We start from the raw sequence: 15,669 nt of genomic DNA, 5'->3' as shown, positions 1-15,669 counted from the left end.
TATAAATGGGTAGAAATGTCCTTGGGCAGCATGGACGGGTGGGAGCTTGCGTTTTGTTTTTTAAAGGGAAAAAGAGCGGGATCATCCAAAAGGCAAGACACCCAGTCAGGCAAAAATGTTTTCAGTTTCTCCTTTTATCCATATTCTTCTGTAACAAAATTAGAATTTCCTTTCCTTCTAGATAACATAGAAGAAAACTTCAGGAAGGGTTATGATTTTCTTAGGAGGAAAAGCAACAAAAAGGAGCGTATTTTTCAGCAGCCTCTTTCAGACCTCAAAGATCCATGAAGACACCGTGCAAAGTAGCAGCAAGGGTAGGAACAGGCATTGTGTATGCAGCAATACCACCCAAAGAGATAGTTTAAACTTTTAATTCACATCCAGCCTTCGACTTCAGTAAACATTGCCGTACAACTCGGGTTTCCGTTCTCAGCAAAGCTTAACCAGCGGTAAGTGGAATGGCTGTTGTATTCCAGCAACAGAAATACCGGGTGGCACTCTTCCGGCAGGAACAAAGGCATTTCAAATAGCTAAAAATACCTAAAATCATTGTCCTTGTGTTTAAGCCACCACATTTTTCTCCTATATATTTAAAATTTTGACACGGCTATGCTTTGTCTCTCACGAAGGAAGGTTAGGAATAATGAACAACCAAAACCTCACCAGATATTCAGAAGAGAGTGTTTCTGATTCAGCCCAATTAAGTGGAACTTCTTGCAGACTCATACAGGTTTTGACAAATGCTGACATTAAAAAACAATGGTTCAAATGCGATTTTCTTCCCCGCCAAACTAGAATGGTTTTTCAAACCAGTCTAGAACTGAGCTACAAGAGTTCAGATCTTCCAACTAGCTGACAAAATTGTCAATGCACTGACATAACCGGGCCCCGAACTGCAAGAAGAAATGTGCCACCCATCAATTTATAGCTGATGCTATGTCTTCAAGCTAAATACTCCTGGGAAGTTCACTACAAAATCATTTCTTATATAAAACACATCCCACAAATGTTATACCCACGTCGCATATAAGCACGGTTATGGTTAAAGCAATCTAAAATATAGGATGGTATTGATTCAACTATATCTTCCAGTTGCGAGGTTTAATTTTGGCTTCCCACTTTGTAATAAGTCCTTTTCCTCAAAACGGATAGGTTCGGTTTTGGTTAGAAGCAGGACAGTTCAAAAAAATTGAAGCAAACTAGGTAATTCTCCAGAGTTCTGGCAATTTCAAGTTATAAATTCCCACTAGAAATGGTATGTGTGGCAACTCTGTAACCAAAGCACAGGAAATAAGAGAAATTTTTCAGCCTCCCCCAGGCAGTCTCTCGTACCCAGAACTACCATTTGGCAGATGGAAAATGTTTCCAACGTTACAAATAAAATAATTTTTTGTAGTTGCCTTTCAAAGGGCACTGAATAATGCAGCCGTCGCTCAAATCAGATCTACCTCTCTCCAGAAAGAGCAGGCGGCAAGCTACAACGGTGCGAGCGGGGGGAGGAAGGGTTCTTTAATCAAAAAGCTGCAAATAAAGAGATCCAAGTTCAACGTCCTCAGTGGCAACTCTTTTCATCGTCACTAATACCGTCTCGGTTCCACAGCTGGATCTAAACGCCTTTGGCTCTCCTAAGAATTTAATTCAAGCGTGTTTCACAAACTGAAGTCAGTAAAGAGATTCTCAATGACTTCCATCGGTTTTGGAACAAGCTTATACTGTGTGCGTACGTAACAACAGCACTCGTAGCAATACCCTGTACTTACTTAGAAATTTATCCTCCGTGGATTGGGAAACACTCTATCTGGCTGTTAAAAGCTTTAATCTACAAAATTACAGAAATGACTTTATTTACACAAGAGGATACACAGGGAATAAACAGTTTGTTCAAGGTCACAGGCAGAGTAAGTGCCAAGAGGAGCATTAGAAAACAGACCCACTGCGCTGCCCGTCTTCAGCACCGGCTAAGTACATTAAAAAAAAAAGATTACTTTCATCCTTCTTCAGTGTTACATGGCTTAGAGCTAATTAAGAGGTAAATAAAATGAAAACAACCTTCAGAAGGTCAGAAACCTTTATGCCTGCCACCAGCACAGAGGCAGTTTTATTCTAGAATTTTTTTGCTTCGTTATCTTACCGCGTCTAATAATAATTCAGCAAGCCTAAGCAAGGCAGCTTCTTGACAGGCTCCTGCTAATGTGGCCGCAGGACCTCTGGCAGCTGCAAAGTGGCAGGCACTCAGAGGCAGTCAGCTTCGCTGAGGTGTTACAAATAGCCGTGCATTTTTCCTTTGGGATTTCGGATGTTCAATGTATGATAACTCAGGAGCGTCCTTTCTCAACGGATCACAACGGACCTTGAAAGTCATTGCTGCTTTGTTTTGTGCTAAAGAATTATTTGGATCACCTCACCACCCCTCCCTCCCCCCAAAGATTCATCTTGCTTTCTTCTCCATGAACGACCGATCACCGGCTCTTAGAGAGTCTAGAGGACCACTGACTTTTCCAACTTCTGGCCACTTACAAGACAGCAGCAGTTAGCTGTCTAGGTCCAGAGGCAGCCACCACACGCGAAACCCAAACCGAACGCACAGCGAAGCGGTGCCGCGTTTTGCCCGAGTACTGACATTAATGCTATTGCTGCTTTTCTTGATTTTGAGCTTGACAGGCTTAATCACAGCACTGGTATTTTCAACTTTTACTTCTTTTAATCGTCCTAAGCATTTAGTATAGCGTATGCAGAGAGAGAAAGGAATCCAAACAAAGTCTCCCATCCCCACCTCAAATCCAAATCAACCTCCACCTTCCCCATCCAAAAAAAAACCAAAACCAGCTAGAAAACAGATTAAAGAAAACCAGAACTCAAAGTGTCTAGTTATGCTTCCAAAGCTAGTTGTAAATATTCTGAAAGTTAAGGCTACATAGTAATGCAATGCAGGGAAAGTCCCCCTGGCAGGAAAGGAAACAATGAAGGTGAAGACATACGTCTCCGTGCAGAGAATTTGCTTGTCATCTAGAGATCTCACTGTGTTGTACCAAAATTCATTCACCATCTCCACTACACTCAACGAATTCCAACTTTGCAATTTCTGTGCTCTAACTTGGACCAGTAAGACTGGAAACAGCAAACTATCTTGCAAATGTAAGGCTTAAATGTGCTTTAAAATAAAAATTGTGTCTCCCCACCACTGCGCTGCCACAGGTCACCAATAACCCTAGACTGTGCTTATCCACAGTTGGCCTAGAAACAACGCAGCTCCGATGGAATTCAACGTTTAACTCCAAAGATCCTCTGATCAAGTAAGGCTTTTCATCCCTTTCCCCCTTAGTGCTGAATTGCTCCTGAAAGTTAACGGGGCCAAGCTCCCGTTTCACAGTTACCCGACGGTGCAGGTGACACGGCCGTAGCAACACACGCGCGTCGCCTGTACCTCTCCCCCGCCACACCTGGTGCTCCACAACCCGCCGCGCCAGCTGGGATCCGCTGACAGCGGGAAAGGAAATCCCTTCACCTCTCGGCAGGGCTGGAACCCAACGGCGCCTCTTCACATTTAAGCTTTCTGCTGCTTTAGGATTGCTAATCAGGAAATGCCTTCCTCTTCTTTTTCAAATATAAAGCCTAATTTCTTTTTTAAACCAAAAATGACATTTGTGATTTTTGTGATGAGAAAAGTATAGCCTTCAGTATTTTTTTTTTTTTAAATCTTAACTAACAGCATCATAGTGTGAATTCAGCAAAGGAATACCTGTAGGTTTCGGTTCTCCCTCTGTTCTTAAAGGCTTTTTTACATTCTAGATTAACTTTGAAAGCAGTTCACATACACATAAGAACTATATATTCAATCAGAAATAAGGTATTTGCAAAGGCATCAGAAAGGCGCAGTACCACATTTCCAAGAAAACAAATACAGACTTAAACCCTTCCCAATAAATACGCACACACATTTACATCACTGTGTATCTACAATATATCTAACAGAACCATTCCCTTAATAAACTCTTCCCTAGCTGAAATTTGTTTTCATTCGGAAAGTAATTTATTTAAAAAAGCATTCCATGACTCGGAGCAATAAAACTTATCTAAAGTATAAGGCTTTTCTATACAAATTATATGCAAAAGAACTCCAATAAAGAAAGTAAAGGTTGTGACACAAATTAGAGTCAACATTTCTAAAGGAAATAATGAGGTTTACTTCACTTTTTCCCAATAATCTTTCCCCAAAAGCTGCTCAGACTATGACAACAGACCTAGTCAACCCATTAGTGCCAAATGCTGGCATTTCTTTTACAGTTACTGGAAAATGAAGCAGTCTTCACTCAGGATAGAAACAAGATACATCATCAGTCTGTCTAAGCCTAGGTAGGAAGATCCTTCACTTAAATATTTGGAAATGGATGGATTGGAAAGAGAAGGAAAAAAAAAAAAAAAAAGAGGTTCAGGGAACATAAAACCACCATGTTTTCAAATTCATTAAAACCGTTTCACAGCTGTTGCTGCATTTGAGTATATGCAACAGGTTTCAGGACATAAAATGTAATGAAAAAATAAACCATGCTGCTCTTCTACCGCCCTTTAATAGTGCCATCCCTCTGCCAGTGCAGTTTCTTGTGTGCGTTACTTAGCCGTGCAACGTCAAAAGAAAATAAGCAAGGGAAATCAATAATCTTCACATTAAAAAAAAAGTAACCTTAGATTAATGGCAACTAATTTGATATCTACAGACAAAGCTCTCATTCCCCACAGGAAGCCAGAATTAACTGCACTTCTACTTCTGCCCACCTGGAATCGGGTGGGAAGGGCAGGCAGAGGATGCCATCCCTGTGATCTTCTGAATTCCTCACCAAGGATCCAGGGAAGATCCGCGAAAGGAAGAAGGGCAATTCCTTACTGCCCTCAACACTGGCTACTTAGCAAGAACGGCAGCTCCGCTGACTTCCGCGGGCATTATCAGACCTAACAGCGCTGGAAGAAAACAGGAGTATTTGGCTCTAAGCCTCTCATTTGATGAGCAAGTTTCATACTTCAGGTGAAAGGCAGAGTTGGGTGCTTATCGTTAAAAAAGGAAAACTTGTCAAATTCCTCGGAACAACTGGTTACTGCAACCTCATGGCTTTTAACCTGAAACCAATTTGCTTTGCTACAGGCTCCAGTCTCAAACTTGTCACACGCTTGCATACTGAACTTGGCATTTAACACACCAGCCAAAAATGGGTTCTTCAGGTTTAACAAATCACTGAAGGAGGCTGGAACCAGTCACAAATCATAAGGAACAGAGCATGAAAGTCTCTTCTGCTGCTCTCTGGAGGTTCTCACTGTGCTGTCAGTCTCGCCTTGTGCTTTTACGATAGAAACTCACAGCTAATGAGACAGAAGCAAAGGTCATCTTCCCTAAGACAGGATTTCTTAAAGACTACAAGTTCAATCTGTCAAACCTTTTTGGGAAATATAGACCGCATACCGATATAGGATCAGTTATCTCCATCTTGGGCACTCCGTCATTACGCCACGAGAAACACGTGCTCGCTACTGTACGTAAGAAATACCGCCCTTTTAGAAACTGCACCTTTAAATAGTCTTCCGTCGAAGATTTCCTAATGGACCCAACGAGAAGTGGCTGCACTGAAGCACTTACTCATCTCTTGATTTTTCATTTCATGCTTTCAGCACACTGCACTTGTGCAAGTCCCTTTTTTCTAGGGCCCAGTTCTAAAGTCAGTTGGACTCCTAAAAGCCTTGATTTAAAGTGATTAAACAGTGCCCAATTTCAAACCCATGCTTGAGTACTTTTTAAAAATGTTGCCTCATACTGACCTATACTTGACTTTTCAGCGGCGTTCTTAGGGATGCTGTACACAGAAAAAAGGATTTAATGCCCCGAAGGAAATATTAACACATTAGGTAGCATTCATGTGAAAACTATTTCAAAGTCATGAAATTAAGGAAAGAATGCAAGACGAGAAGTGACTGATTAATGGTTTTGTGACAATCGTGTATGTTGAATTAAACTGGCTTATCACTTCTCTCTCCCTTCTGAAACATTAATGCCTTTCACACCGCTGCATACCATGCTGATTTACGTATCTAGCAGAAAAGGCAGTGTTCCACAGATAATCTTCCCTGTCCATCACCTACCCTTTGAAACACTTGTGCTCCATCAAACAAGGATCTGGGAGCATTAATCGTCAAGGCACAGAGTCTACGGCTCTTACAGGGTGCACTTCCTACAGCCCAGATATTGCAAATCTGGAGATCACCAAAAGCAGTACTAGAACATTCAGGGCTTCCCTTCTTTAAATGTCTATTTTCAGACAATGAATAACCTCCAGCATTGCAGATAAATGCATTTAAGAAAATAATTGAAAGGCTTATTGGCAGTGTGTCAGGATACTTCCGTGACTTCACGCAACAGCTTGTGATTTTACAACTAAGCTGAAGAATATGTACCCTGCAGGCTTGCGAGGCCTTCAATTACTGCAACTGAAATAATGAGCCTTGCACTTGGAAAACTGATGGCATTAATCATTTATCTTTCGGAACATATCTATCCCCACCGCTAAAACGTAGATATAAAGTTAAGATTTCCAAACAGTTCTACAGAGAGCATTTCAGTTTCCTGCTAAAGAGAAAACGCCGAACTGTTCTCTCAGGCTTACTGCAATCCAAGTATGAATACGAGCGGGGAGGAAATGCAAACTTTCAGACCCATTCCTTCAAACTCACAGAACATTCATTTTAGATGCAGCCGTTAAGAAGAACTACTGCTACTTTTTTCACCTTTTTCCTTTGTAGCACCCAGTGAACACAAGTTCTTATACACTCTCCAGTGTGTACTTACCCTTAGTTCAACTTCTTTGCCGAGTAAGTCATACAGGCTTGCTCCTTTGGAGGTAATTTCGGAAGCGAGCTGTCTAGCTGCCTTCAAGTCAGCAATCTGGAAACACAGCAACAGCACTGAATAGCAAAAAAGAATCCCCACTATCACAAAGAAAATAAACGGAAAAAAAAACCTCCTCAAAACTGTAACTCGGCCAGTTGTTGGTTCATGTGCTGCCCAGGGCAAAGGGAAACATCACCTTTTTCACATGCAAAAGTAAAAAGTATCTATACCAAAAGGTATACGACTAGGACATTGCATAGGTAACGAATACTGATCATCTACAAATGTTTTTTCATTAGTTCTTCTGGTGCTTTCTTCAGAGAGAAACACCAGACTTGCAGAGAGGAAAAATCACCTGTGGTTCTGCCATTTTTTTCACGAATGGTAGTATTATTGCCTCACAAGCAGGCATGACATAGTACAGCTATAAAAGAATCAAAGACTAAAAATATTAGAATATAGAAGAGGTGCTAAAACTAACAAAAAGCACTAACAGGAATTCCTCTCATTTAACAAAGTGTTGGGTTTTTTTAATATCTAGAGATGGCATTTATTTTCAGGGCTTGAACAGCTTTGATGTCTGTTAGGGTAACATGAAGATTTCCCTTTCCTTCAACACAAACGGGCTGAAAACCAACTTTCAGTCAGTATTGTGCAAACTCCTCCTGTTGCAACAAGGTTAGCAGATAGAAAAGAGCTTTTATCCTGGCCTACTCCAATATTTCTATGATTTCAATAGCAGTCCAAACCAGAGATAACCAGTTTTGTGCCACTGTTGCCTTGTATTATGCTTCTGGTTGAGAATTCACAGAGATTAAAAGAAATCAGAGCATATAACCTCAACTACAGAAAGTATGAGTTGAAACCACACCCGCTCCATTGCGAGAACATTCTCTACTTCAGTTTCAGCTAGAAAATGGATTTGGTTTTCGTAAGTGAACACAAAACCCCTGCCCAAAAGAAGAGTACGAGTTTTCCTTACTTTTGAGCCAAGATCGAACTTGAACTTGCTGCTGTCTTCCTCGCTCACGTCTGCACGTTCCACTCCCTTAGTATTCATAGCACCATAAAGCACAGAGGTGACCTTTAGCAGTTCCTTCACTGCGTAGCCATCTGCCTGGTAAAGCTTCTTAGTGTTGAGCTTTATGTGAGCTTTGGTAGCCTTTGGGAAGAAAGAATGAATTCACTGCGTCACAAAGAACAAAAACCTCATTTACCTCTTCACACTTCACTCGAAAGCTCTTTTTGGGGGCGCCGTGCTCTGCTCTACAGAAATAAATCTCCCTGTTTGGAAACACAAGTTTGCCTCATCATATTACTGGTGTTTCTAGAAGAAATTTTTCTGAAACACGTGCACTTTCTGCGTGTCAGAACATTTGCAGGTAATTGCCAGAATGAAAAAACTCAAACTATCCATTAATTCTTCCCTGCATGAAGATCAGCAAAAACCCTGCGCGCCACTTAAATTCAAATTAAGTTTAAGTGGAATCCAAGTGCTGCCCAGGTCTTGTGATGATGATGCAGAGAGGTAAATTTCACCCTTAATGAGTTACAAGAATAAGATCAATTATCCTAATTTAACTGTCTTCTCTTCCAGCAGTGCCTTCAGAATATTTTGTTTCTCTCGATTTTTTTCCTGCTACGATATTAGTGATTTTATTCCCTTGTCTTCCATCTCTGAAAAGTACAGACAGACCAGTAAGGAAAAAAACATTAAAAATGACAATAACTTTTTATACTTCAAAATAATAACGGGGGGAAAAAGAGCGTAATAGAAATGATACATCTGTCACAGAAAGGACACAAATGTTGTTCTTGAAATTCCTGACAGGATTATATTATAAATGAATAGCCACAAGCAGCCAACACCAAACTTCAGGTAAAACCCTGAGGAAGTCTTCCTGATGGCACAGCTAAACGAGCAAGCAAACAAAAATTGATCACTGGTTACGAATACAAAAACTAGCGCCCAAATGACTTAACGTCTTCTTTTCAGTATCTTTTAAAGATGAAACTTCTGCTAAAATGTTTATCCTTTGGGAATACCGTGGGGTAGAAAGAATCTATCCATGATTCACTTGTGGTATGACATGACTTTGGTATTACAGTGTTACCGTAAGCAGTTCACACCCCCCTCGGGCTCTGACCGTGCAAGACCTTCCGTCTGGGATAAAAGACTCCAACATTAAAAGGGTTGGTACAAGTTTTGCCCGCTCTGCACTGAGCTTCACTCAATAATTGACTGCAGGACAATTTCCTGTGAAACTGAAGAAAGGAGCACATCTCAGACCACGGATTTAGCTCCAACTTTTCAAAGAACAAAGGAAACAAAGCAAACAGTCGTTGGCCCGTGTTTCTTCATACGCATCTTGCCAAACCTGATGACTTCACAATCAGATTTCCATTTCCAGGAAATGTTTACCTCTTGCCTCTCTCGTCCCAAAATCTCAACCCAGCAGAGGGAACTGACTCTACATCTGCTTCCTGCCGGCAGGAACTGAGCTGAAAAGTGAAGTCAGAACTTCCAGAACAGGTTGCTGATGTTGTACACCCTGAGCTGGGGGAATGAGAGACTTACGGTACAAAAAACCCTAATTGCTTTTGAAAATTTTGACCAGCGTGACCTCAAACGAGCCAATACACGAAGTGGAAAGCCAGATATGTTCTCCTTCCTCCCCTTTCAGTAGAAGGAATCTAAAAACCTAATTGTAGAAACAGCAGGTATTAAATTTTAAAAGAAGCAGGTCATTAAATTGACAGAATCTGTTAAACATCCCCTACCCAAAGAAGATGAATGCACCACATCATAAAGGATGTTGTTAAAGACAGGAATTCCAATTTCAGTTCCATTCAACCCCAAGAGAAAAAAAAAAAACAGTGTCTAGTAAAAGAAAAAAAAAAAAAGTTTTTTCACTCAAAGACTACTTAAAAAGAGGAAAAAAAAGTACAGAGACAAGTACATATATTTTTCAGATTGGCATAATGGCATTGCTTACTCAAGAAGGTAACTTCACGTTTGGAAAGCTTGAGACAGTCACCTATTTTATAACACCTCGAAATAGTTTTAAAGTATCATTAAAAATCACCTCCATCTATTCTGAAGATCAGATTATTACAATGCAATAGAAAAATACTGCAAGGATGGCATCAACTGCCAGAAAGTTTGCTTTACTTTAAAATCTGCTTTGTTATTACCATAGAGCCAAATTTTGACAGCGTGATGGAAATGCAAAAACAGCCCAGGGAAGAAGCAGAACTCCCAGCTGAGTCCTCCAGCCGTTCGCTTGCAGCGTCGTGGTCTTTAGCCTGTCTAGCCCAAACATTTTGCATTCTTTCCTGTACAACGGCACGTTCTCGATAGGAAGAATGAGGATTGCTCTCATCTCCCTGTCTTGTTTAATACTTCGGATGGTCTCCTGGGTACTGAAGTAGTGGCTCTAAATCTCCACAGGCTGAAATGGGAATGGGACACACGATACTTCCCGGAAAGCACTCGGGAAGATTATTAGCAGACATCGCATCAACTGCTTCTCCCATCACTTTTTAAAAACCAAATACGCCTGCCTTTTGCAAAAGGTTTGGTACCTTAGTGTGCCAAGTATGTTTTCAGGAAGGCATTTCTATGAGACTAAACTCATCGGAGGCTTTCTGCTGCACTCCACCTCAAACTGGGATCCAAGTGGGCTCGAGCAGGAGCCCGGTATTGAGCTACACAGACTAGGGCAGTTCTAGGTGGGAAAATGATTGAAAAAACACGTAAGACAATGCTGCAGACACTTCAGGCACTTTTGGGTCCAAAAAATGAGACATTTGATAAGTTCTCAAACTACCAGTAACACAGAGCAATACATAATTTGTGTAAAAAATTAATGCATCTTTACTCTTTGTTCAGTAAAGGAGAGCAATACTCTAGTTATATTTCATGATGATTAATCTCTCCTGATATTCTCTTCTGAGACAAATCTGTCTCCATCAAATCTCACATCTGGCCACGGATGCATAAAGCTATTAGCTCCTGGAGAAGACAACTGTGGATTCCATGGACAGTGAATTATTAAGGAAATGTCTCCAAGCTTTTCTCATTCTGAAAATGCTGAAAACCTACAATAATCCCCGTATTATCTTGTAATATTAACTGAGACCAAGTACAGGATGATTAAAGAAATTTCCATTCATTTCATTTTCTGAATCATGTTATGTAATTCTGCAAAACCCTTGGGATTTCTTACATGAAGTCAGCTATTAAAAGGAAAATGTACACATAACATTATTTCTGCTTCCATACTTGTCATTTTAAAACATGCTTGATTGGGAGGGGGGAAATCCCTCCAAAGAAAATAGATCTGTTCACTACCTCTTACGATGCTCCAGGGCTCAAAAGTGCATTCTGGTATCTACGGAAGTGTATCGTGCTCTGAACATAGCAACACCAAGAATTAAGAAAATTTATGGTGGGCATCATCACAAACCAGAAGGGAAAAGCTGTCTTGGTTTTAATGTCATTTTAATATATTTTAAAAATTCAAGAAAGTATTATAAGAAATTAATCTTTGGTATTAGCATAAAGACTTCCACTGCTTCCAGACCCACCCGCAGCCCCATTAAGTTTTTTCCACCTAATTAAGAGCGCTATGTAAGTATGTCACAACAGCAAAGGCTCATGCTGCATCAAAATAACAAGAATGATATGAAGGACAATGTTATTTTATTCCACGAGACTGAAAGAGTTGATGGCCCAATTCAAGTATGCTCATGCATAACATGATAAAAGATTTGATCCGAGAAAAATATGGCTTGATCAGGTACGTGAGAAGGCTCTGACAACAGAATACCAATATATGATTCTATATCATAATGAAAACATCAGGAGTTATGAGTATTCAAGCATACAAAAGAATCAGGCATCCAAAGTTAGCAATAAATATGACGGGATCTCTTCTGAACTCGTTTAAATGGCTTCAAAAAATTTCATCTCTACAGCTATATCTTCCACCGTTACCTTTTTATAAGTGATACGAAGTGATAAGAATGGATATTGTTTTAGCGTTAGGTGTTTAGATCCCAATTCTGCAAAGAGATGTACATAACTACGCGATTTCAGTAACAGCACGCCCTGGCCCGGTCAAGTTTGTAACAGCACAAGACATACAATACAGCACAAGAATACAATACGTACTCAGCCACCCATGGCAAGGAAATTGTGAGGGGTTAAGAGAGAAGGCATTAAAGCGAATATGGAACCAGTATTTCAATGTGCTTAAGCGTGACTCCTTAGGCAGACTTACCATGAACTGAGCCACTGCCTTAATGAAGAAAACCCGGTCCTGTTCTGTCTCCACGTCAGGAGGAATATCAGTCTGGGGTTCATACCTGTGGAAAGCAGCATGCGTAGATTCTGATGAGAAATACATGTGCAACATTAAAGAGAGTGGTTCATTTGTGAGGCAAAAATCAAACAAAACAAGCATGTACGAGACTGGAAAAGAAGTCTTTAGCTCCTACTACAGACTGGAGTATCCAGACCCTGGAATGCATACCATGGGTTTGTGTACAAACTGCAAAAGCTGTAAAACCTGAGAATTCTCCAGAAGGAATTGTTACCCTGGGGTCCTGAACACATCTTTTCAGTCAGTTTTGCAAAGGAGCAAAATTTAGCTGGCTCAATCAAGTCTGTGAAATACTTATTTTCAGAATTAATTTACTACCTAAATCACAAGCTGCTTATATAAATCAAACTCAACCACTTGTGGCTTCACCCTTTCAAACACCAGGCATACGACTGACTTAATACTCCTAGTCTTGTACCAGATTACTATTGTTGGTAATAACAAAACCAGCCACCTTGTCTTTTAAAATGTTATGACGCTTTTCCACACTCTCAAAATACAGAAGTTCACACTCAGACATCATTTCAAACATACTACTTTGAAAAGTAAAGGAAACTTATGGAAAAGCAAATTGAAAGGTTGTGAAATGCCTTAAAAAAAAGAAACACTAGTGAAATGCAAAAACTTCTAGAAGCCACCAGCCTACAGGAACCAGGGAGGGAAAAAAGTAAACACCCAGTCTTCTAAAAGGCTTCGAGATTTTCAGCATTCAGACAGGCAAAAAATCATCTTCGTTTTCACATCACAGCTGAAATTTTGAGCAAGGAACGTGCAAAGCAGCCTCTCTGCCTTAAAGTGTAATTAAAAGGCTTCTAGAAGCTGGAAAAGCTGTCTGCCTGTGTCAGGTTTAATTCTGACCCGTCACAGAAAAGGAGACCAGTGTTCGGTTGCTATTTGGTATGAAAGTGAAGCACTTTACTATTAGGCATAGGGTTCCCTGTAACACAGGAGTTTAAGCTTTTAGAAGTGTTCAGATTCATTAGAGAAACATTTTTAAAACAATATTTTTGTTTTCTTTCAATTCCTCTGTTATTTTACAGTTACGTACTACGGGGGACAGGGATTTATGTTTTTACATGTGAGCTGAAAACAACCAGTAATTTAGACCCTCAGTGTAACAGCAGTATTTTAAAGAATATTTAGGTAACTTAATCCAAGTAATTTTGCATAGTTGTAAGCATTTCCCTATTTTATTACAATTACAACAGTATTCAGCAAATTTCTAACAGCTCTGTAATTAAACTTAATGGATACTAATTATGAATCCAGGCCAAAAAATAGCAATCAGGCAAATGGGTCACTGTCATATTTTCGATTGTAATATTCTACCTTATGAGTAGCTTAAAAAACTTGGTTTATTTTTTCAGTTACATGGGAGAAAGAAGATCACGTGTAATTTGATTAGCACCTGAATTTTCATAAATATTTAACCAAAGTCTGTCAATGGGTTAAGTGGGTGTAAAACTACAACTGGAGAGTAGTAGATTAGTACGGAAGCATTTTATTTTTTTTGCACATGGCATGGATGCTAGACAATACCAGGTTGAACCAATAACAATTGTAGCACCAAGGTAAGAGCTAACAGTATCTTAAGTTCTCACTATATATCGTCCTGTTTGGGGCACAAGGTCAGATACAAGCAGAATGGTAATGGAGTTTGTAGAATATGTGAAAGAGAGATGGCTACTTCTGAATAAGTATGTCCACCTGCGGGATGCAATCTCTGCCAGGACCGAGTCGTATTTTCTACTTCAGCTACTAAAACACTTTTTTTTTTGGTTGTATAATTAAACTAAAAACCTGCAAACTTAACTACCACATTTCCTATCTGATATTTAGAAGAGTAGATCTCAAAGAATGACTAAATACGTTCCTCTTTAAACTTCTTCATACAGTTTGATGCCAAAACATCAGCTCCAAGCATGCATACCACGCCCCAGCATCAGCCCCAGCATTCGTTAGCCCAACCACCAACCTTTTCACTAGCCAGAGAAGCACTTCTGAAACAAGCATGAAGTTTGGGGTATGGAAATTCTCCATAGATATGAGCCGGGGATACCCCAGTGCCCTCATCATCTCAGTAAAATCTGAAAAACAAGCAAGAGCAGGGATTCCTTCTTACATAGCCAACATCACCAAGAACTCCGGTTCCCACAGCATGCTGCTTGTTTACTGCTAGATATGCCCTGTTCAAAGTACTGTTAAAAAAAAAATAAATCCTGAATGCATTAATTAAAAGAAATACTACTATTTCAATAGAAAACACGCCTGAGCAAAAAGGTGATTTTTTAGAAGAGATTCACTGGGTAGAAACAATGTTAAAACAGCTTCTCTCTACAAAACACGCTATTTAAATGAAGTTAACTGTGGGCTGCGGTGATCACCACCACGCAGACCTGTGCTACCCCAGTCCTCTGCCTTTATCATGCCCTGTTAAAGCACAGCCCATCAGCCAATTTAAAGAAAGGCTCCAACCCCGCAGCAGGCTTTCCTGCAGCCCTCGTCCGAGGCACCGGTTAGACCCCAAGCTCCCCTCACCCCCCTGCCGTGCCTCTAAGTGAAACTACGGGGCAAAACTTCAAGGAAAAGCGGGAGCCGCTGGGCTGCTGAGGCGCCCAACGGGGGCCGGAGCTGCTCTGCAGGCCCCAGCGAGCCGCGGCAGCCCGGGGAGGGGGACGACGCCGAGACCGGGGGGCTGCCGCGTCCCGCCCCAGACCCCGCTCCCCTCAGCGAGGCTCCTCACTCCTGAGGTCGCGGAACGACATCGCCGGGGCAGCCCGCGGGCCTGCGCCTGCCGCCGCGCTAGGCCGCGCCGCTCGTCTCCATGGCAACCCCGCCTACGGCGCAGCGGCCGGGCCAAACTCCTGCGGAAAGCGAAGCGCCATGGCGGCGGGGCAGGCCCCGGATCCGCCCCGGCAGCCCCTCACCAGCCGGGGAGGCGAAAGCCAGCGGCTCCGTGGGGTAGCCGGCCTCCCCTTTGCTCTGGTGGGGCCTGCTGGTGAGATGGCTGCCCCTGAGGTGCAGGCTGTCCCCCCTGCCCAGGCCAAATCTGGGACGCCCTGTGTGTCATGGCTGTTCCCTCCGTGCTGGCTCTGGGACTGCACAGCTCCCTCCCACCTACCCTGAGGCAACATCCACTCGGGACAGGAGCTTTGCTCAGCCTCTCTTAAATGTGTTATTCAGGGAGCAGGGAGGGAGGGCTAAGAGCCATCATCAGTTGTTTTCAGAGAACCACAGAGCGCTTTGGGCTGGCAGGGCCCTTCCCAGGCCATCCCGTCCATCCCCCTGCCAGGGGCAGGGACAGCTTCACCCAGATCAGGGTGCTCAGAGCCCCGGCCAGCCTGGCCTTGAAGGTTGCCAGGGATGGGGCATCTCCCACCGCTCTGGGCAACCCCTGCCAGTGCCTCACCA

The 15,669-nt window shown here is 41.8% G+C and overlaps 1 protein-coding gene across 1 annotated transcript in view; it reads right to left on the bottom strand.

Annotated features, from left to right (window-relative positions):
- CLUAP1 (clusterin associated protein 1) overlaps window positions 1-15,023 on the bottom strand; it is a gene marked incomplete at its 5' end in the record, with an annotated part of 79,993 nt that extends 64,970 nt beyond the window's left edge. Inside the window, 5 exons of the mRNA XM_082313238.1 lie at window positions 6,830-6,925; window positions 7,854-8,033; window positions 12,157-12,241; window positions 14,234-14,345; window positions 15,002-15,023. Of these exons, the coding sequence (XP_082169364.1) occupies window positions 6,830-6,925; window positions 7,854-8,033; window positions 12,157-12,241; window positions 14,234-14,345; window positions 15,002-15,023 (495 nt within the window). The remainder of the gene's footprint in view (window positions 1-6,829; window positions 6,926-7,853; window positions 8,034-12,156; window positions 12,242-14,233; window positions 14,346-15,001) is intronic.
- Window positions 15,024-15,669: the final 646 nt, after the last annotated feature.

Source organism: Platalea leucorodia (genome assembly GCF_965183815.1).
Source record: "Platalea leucorodia genome assembly, chromosome: 5".
In the NCBI taxonomy this organism is placed as follows: Eukaryota; Metazoa; Chordata; class Aves; order Pelecaniformes; family Threskiornithidae; genus Platalea; species Platalea leucorodia.
Note: the sequence above shows the minus strand (reverse complement) of the source record. Positions and strands in the feature narration are given on the sequence as shown.